Below are 6,363 nucleotides of genomic sequence, written 5' to 3'. Positions count from 1 at the left end.
TGCCCTTCGCCAATCGTAAAGCTGAAATCGATCTTTTGAGTGCCGTCCCTTTATGGATCACCATCCAAAATTTCCACACAACGTGTGTTTCTCGTTGTGCTGTGATAGTAACATCTCACATGTGCATTAGATTCGGATATCACTAAGACGATAGTGAAACTCGCAATTATTGCACTAGATGCTAGACCCCGCGGAGAACGTTCGATAATTCGGTTTCGGGTAATGCTGCTTTTAACCAAAAGCTCTGGTCACCAATCGCTAGTCAATTCCCAGCATCATCATCCGAATGAAGAAAGCAATCGGTCCCCCAAAATTTTCAACAATTTCCTGAAGCACGCAAAGTTGGGCTCGCACTTGAAACCAATTGTAATTCTACAATCTATTAACTAAGTGCCGGAAAGCGAATATACATAGATTGGGCAGGCAATCCAGCACTAGCTACAGGTCAATCTTGGAACCGGAATCTCTTTTGGGGGGGGCGCTTTATGTACGGCTTTCTGTGACGGGGGAAACGTACAGTCGAGTTTTGCGTTGCCACGCTACGCTTGGTCAGTTCAACATTGTAGCAACGGTCAAGAGGCATGGTCAAGAATTAGGAACTGTCACTAACACTTTTTTATCTATTGTTATTCAATTCAAGATGAACTCACATAAATGAGGTCATCTTTGCCAAGAAAGAGCTTATAACATGCCACCAAGCATATGAACAGGCATGTCAACCTATCCATAGCAGCTATTGCACTGACTTATGGCGTGGGGAATTTTTTGCTACTCTCAGTCTCAGCAACCTTACTTAATTAAGTGGATGCGCAAATCTACTAGGTCTCTCCCACTGATACTTACCCTTAACTAGTTATAAGAAGATTAGGCACAAGGAGAAATGCTTAGGTCTTTCGACTGATTTGGTTCCCATCCTCCAGATATGTCCTAGTTAAGAATGCACGAACGCGCAAGCTCCGTGATTCATACTAGGAATTTAGTACTCGTGGTGAACTTATTACACCCTCTCTAGATCTTCAGGTGTCTTTAACATTCAATGAATTACTACGCTTGCCCACGAACATTTTTCTATGCACACCCATAGCTCATTAGATGGAGTTTAACTGATTTTTAGTAGATACAGAAATACACAGATTCGAATCCAAAAGGTCATTGGCAAAACAAGGTCTCCAAAACAAAGTACGATGATGCAAGTACCAAGATCTTATAGCTAGGGCTAAGGAAGCTTTCGGGACTAATGTTTAAACAATCGACGTTCACCCTAGCTAAACTCCTCCTCGCAGGAAAAGGTTAATTTCCAAGCAAGACAGCACAGAGATTTAAGAATGAACACTGGATTTTGAGGAAAGTACTAATCAGATTAACATGATCTGAAAAAGAAAATATGCACACTGCAATTATTACACTCAGCTTTAATTATAACTATACATCTCGACACGTCTTACTCTCAAACAGAACTCAATCACAACACAGAGACCAAAAGCCCAAAACAGGACAGCTCTAGGCTTCTGCACGACACCTCATTTCCCTTAATCTACCTCTTCAATCTTGGGCCCAGCACCAGCGCCACCAGAGCTAGCCTTGTCGCTGTAAGCACCATAACTGTTGGGCATGTCTGCACCTCCACCCATCGGCACATCTCCACCAGCGCCCTGGTACATCTTGGCAATAACAGGGTTGCACAGGCCTTCCAGTTCCTTCAATTTGTCCTCAAATTCATCCACTTCAGCCAATTGGTTCCTGTCAAGCCACTCGATTGCCTCGTCAATTGCCTTCTCAATCTTCTGCTTATCAGCCGGGTTCAGTTTATTGGCGAATTTCTCGTCCCTCACTGTATTTCTCATGTTGTAAGCATAGTTCTCGAGCGAGTTCTTCGCCTCTACCTTCTTCTTCACCTCCTCATCTTCCGCCTTGTACTGCTCTGCTTCCTTCACCATCCTCTCTATCTCATCCTTGCTCAGTCTCCCCTTGTCATTCGTAATTGTAATCTTGTTCTTCACACCTGCGGTCTTATCCTCTGCCGACACATTGAGAATTCCATTTGCATCGATGTCGAAACATACATTGATCTGTGGAACACCTCTTGGGGCAGGAGGGATACCCGTGAGCTCGAATTTGCCCAGAAGATTGTTGTCTTTCGTCCTCGCCCTCTCGCCTTCGTACACCTGGATGAGCACACCTGGCTGATTATCGGAGTACGTCGAGAATACCTGCTCTTTCTTCGTTGGGATCGTTGTGTTCCTCGGGATAAGAACAGTCATCACACCACCCGCGGTCTCAAGTCCGAGGCTCAGAGGTGTGACGTCGAGCAAGAGCAAGTCCTGCACTTTCTCATCCCCTTCACCAGTCAAGATTGCAGCTTGGACTGCAGCCCCATAAGCAACAGCCTCATCAGGGTTAATGCTCTTGCACAACTCCTTTCCGTTGAAGAAGTCCTGCAAGAGTTGCTGAACTTTCGGGATCCTCGTCGACCCACCAACGAGAACAACATCATGAACCTGACTCTTGTCGATCTTCGAATCCCTCAAACATTTTTCTACGGGCTCCATACACTTCCTAAACAAATCCATGTTCAACTCCTCGAATCTCGCCCTAGTGATTGTAGCGTAGAAATCGATACCTTCATAGAGCGAGTCGATCTCGATCGTGGTCTGGGACGTCGAAGACAGGGTCCTCTTTGCCCTTTCGCAAGCGGTCCTCAACCTCCTCAGAGCCCTCGCATTCCCGCTGATGTCCTTCTTGTGCTTCCTCTTGAACTCCTGCACGAAATGATTCACGAGCCTGTTGTCGAAATCCTCACCTCCCAAATGAGTGTCACCGGCCGTCGCCTTCACTTCGAAGATGCCCTCGTCAATCGTCAACAGCGAGACATCGAAAGTCCCGCCGCCGAGGTCGAATATGAGGACGTTCTTCTCGCCGGTCCTCGACCCCTTCTTGTCGAGCCCGTACGCGATCGCCGCGGCGGTCGGCTCGTTGATGATCCTCATCACGTTGAGCCCGGTGATCGCGCCGGCGTCCTTCGTCGCCTGCCGCTGCGAGTCGTTGAAGTACGCGGGGACGGTGATTACGGCGTTCTTCACCGTCTGCCCCAAGTAGGCCTCGGCGATCTCCTTCATCTTCGTCAGCACCATCGACGAGATCTCCTCGGGGGCGAACTGCTTCTCCTCGCCCTTGTAGCTGACGGCGATCATCGGCTTGTCGCCAGGGCCGGCGACGACCCTGAACGGCCAGTGCTTCATGTCGGCCTGGACGGTGGGGTCGGAGAACCGGCGCCCGATGAGGCGCTTCGCGTCGAAGACGGTGTTGTGGGGGTTCATGGCGACCTGGTTCTTGGCGGCATCACCGATGAGGCGCTCGGTATCGGTGAACGCGACGTAGGACGGGGTGGTGCGGTTGCCCTGGTCGTTGGCGATGATCTCGACGCGGTCGTTCTGCCAGACGCCGACGCAGCTGTAGGTGGTGCCGAGGTCGATGCCGACGGCCTTGCCTTCGCTCTTCGGAGCCATGGACTGCGGTTGATCGGAATGCGCTTCTGGAAAAGAATCGAAGAAGAATGTGATCGGTTGTGGCGATTGCGCTGCTTGCTTGCTGTTGATGGTTTGATCTGAGGAGCTTGGAGGGAGAGGGAGGAGCATATAAAGGCCATGGCAGGAAAGAGAGAGAAAGTTCCAGAGGCGACTGGAAGCGGCTAGAGAGAGAAAGTTCCAGAGAGAGAGAGAGAGAGGATGGGGAAGGGGAAGGGGAAGGAGCAAGTGGAGAAGAAAGAGAACGCGTTTCGAATTTGCTTCCGGGAATCGCCCCGAGAGTTCTAGAGATGGAAAAAGGCGGGCGGGGGGGGTCGACCCGGACCCGGACCCGGAACCGGACCGAGAGATCGGGTCTCGGGTTAGAATGACGCTTTTCGTTCGGTCCTCGTAATTTTGAGGGGGCCTCTTTTCTGGACACCGAATTTCGTCGTATTTGCAATTCTGGCCCCGCGTATTTTACCTCCGCCTACAGTTCCGCCCTCTTCAAATTTCCCGGGAAATTGATGAGTCGGCCCGCGAATTAACACGTGGCTCCTTGTTATATGGGCAGAAATTACACTTTCTAATCCCCTTAAAAGTTATAGAGAGAATGAAAATATTTTGCATTTTCTTTTTCCAGTGTAATATCTTGAAGCCATTATTTAGAAAAATCATTTCCTTTTTTTATTCAAAAAAATTGTTAATCATACAAGATATTCATTTTCGACGCACTGATTATACATGGTATGGAAAAAAAAATTACTGTTTTGGAAATGACAAAATTTCGTCAAATTAATGCTTAACAAGTGCCCCTAAAGTATTCATTAATAAAATTCATGCGTAAGAAACTTATCATCCTTTCATTTCTCAACATTTTCTGTACGTGACTTAATTTCCAAGTAGTGTTAGTGTGACTCGAATATTTTTTTCCCGAGTATAATCCAGAAAGCAATGCAAAAGAGGGCTAAGTTTCATTAAGGGAAAATTGGTACTCGTCTCATTTTCGTATTTTTGAAATTATGCTTATATTTTAACCATGGTCACCCATGTGACAAATCTTTATTATTATGGGGCTTCAATTAATACACGACTATATTCACTCAATGAACTGAACTTTCTTATTCTCTTTTAGCTTAATAATAATTATAAAAAAACAACAACAATTTATATTCAAAATTCCATTATTTATATCATGCTGTCTAAGTTGCATTGCGGGCGGGCCAAGTGAAGGATAAGTTCGTATTTACTTGGCCTTTTCTTAATTGACCCCCTGCCTTTTTTGCTTTTTAAAACGACCATCACCTTTTGTCTCCCTGACTCACTCAACAAGGCCTTATTTGTTAAAAAGTGTTTTTGTTCCCCAGAAAAAAAATTATTCTTTTATTCTAGAGAACAAAAAAAAGAATAGAAACGTGTTTAGTAAAACTTTTGTTCCCGGGAATAAAAATAATGGAAATAGATTTGGAACAGAAACAAGAAGTAGAAAAAAGTTGCTTATTGTTCTCGGGAACAATTTCGATAAACAATTTTTCTATCTCTTCTTTTTTATTCTCTTTTATTTCCTTTTTCTTCCTTTTGACCGATCGCTGACCTCGACTATGGCCGACAACCTAGGTTGATGAGAGTCGGCAACCTCCCCAAAGCCTCGGCGAGGTCGACCTTGCGCCGCCTGGGCAAGGTCGAGCCTCGCCAATGGCCTAGCGAGGCTTGCCTGGTCATCAAGGCCAACGGTGAGATCGGCAAGGCCAAGCCTCATGATGGCTCGGCAAGGCTCTAACGAGCTTGTTAGACCTCGCCCAACCGGTCGTCGGCGGCTACCATGGCCGACGACCGCCCATAAAGGAGAAAGAAGGAAAAAAAGGAAGAAGAAAAAAAAGGAAAAATATTATAAAAATATTGAAAAATTAAAAGAAATAATTAAATCATATAAGTTTACCAAATGCATTTCTATTTCTGGAATATAAATTTTTTGCAGTTACCAAGTGCGTTTTTATATTAGAAATTGTTCATGGAAACAGAAACAAAAAAAAAAAAAAAAAACTATTTTTGTTCGAAAATTGTTCCCCATAACAGAATCGTTACCAAACGCGTCCTAACTGTCTGCTCACCTCTTTTACTATTTGGATTAACTTTTCGACTAAATGGGAAATACTTTCACCCATCCTCTTTCAGCAATCAACCCTAATATGACAAATAAACTATATTATTATGTTTGTAGTAGAAAGATAATGGTGATATATAAGCATTCTCAACGAAAAATAATTTTGGTGCACACCGATCTCAATAGTGTTACACCTCTCAAGCTGGATGCCTATATGTTCAGTCATCTGTATGACAGGTGGTGAATATGACTAACATAATATTGAATATTTAAATGAAAAATCCAATTATCAACTAAATTTTTATCGATTTTTCTTCATACCCCTTCATTAGTTATCGCATTTTTGACATATCAATTTCTTTAGTTCCATCCTCACACTTCTCTTCTTCAAGCTCAACATTCGTAGCAACGACCTCAACTTTCCTAGCATTTATTTCAGCACTGATCCTCTGGAACTTTTGTTTTTTTGCATGTCGGATAGCACTTCTTACATATGCTCACAACATAATGCCCAATGCTTGCTCCCTTGGAATGCTAGTATCATTAAGCTCATCAAGGATCTCATCGAAGTCTTTGGTTGCATCTTCAGTCGCACATTCACTAGTTTGAATATCGTTAAATCCAAACCTTTCAATTTGGCCTAATTAGACTGGGATTGATCGGAATGTGCTTTGGAAAAAAGAATTGAAGAGGAATGTGAATGGTTTTCAAATGCGTAGTAGTAGTAGCGTGCAATCAACTTGCGATTGCTTGCCA

General features: G+C 44.5%; 1 protein-coding gene across 1 annotated transcript; it reads right to left on the bottom strand.

Moving 5' to 3' along the window:
• Window positions 1-1,318: 1,318 nt before the first annotated feature.
• LOC104450645 (heat shock 70 kDa protein) lies at window positions 1,319-3,670 on the bottom strand. Its single transcript, XM_010065296.2, has one exon. It carries the CDS (start codon window positions 3,633-3,635, stop codon window positions 1,530-1,532), a length of 2,106 nt encoding a protein of 701 aa, XP_010063598.2. The 5' UTR covers window positions 3,636-3,670; the 3' UTR covers window positions 1,319-1,529.
• Between the last annotated feature and the right edge of the window lie 2,693 nt (window positions 3,671-6,363).

Source organism: Eucalyptus grandis, chromosome 6 (genome assembly GCF_016545825.1).
Source record: "Eucalyptus grandis isolate ANBG69807.140 chromosome 6, ASM1654582v1, whole genome shotgun sequence".
Classification (NCBI taxonomy): domain Eukaryota; kingdom Viridiplantae; phylum Streptophyta; class Magnoliopsida; order Myrtales; family Myrtaceae; genus Eucalyptus; species Eucalyptus grandis.
This window is presented reverse-complemented; position numbering and strand designations above follow the sequence as displayed.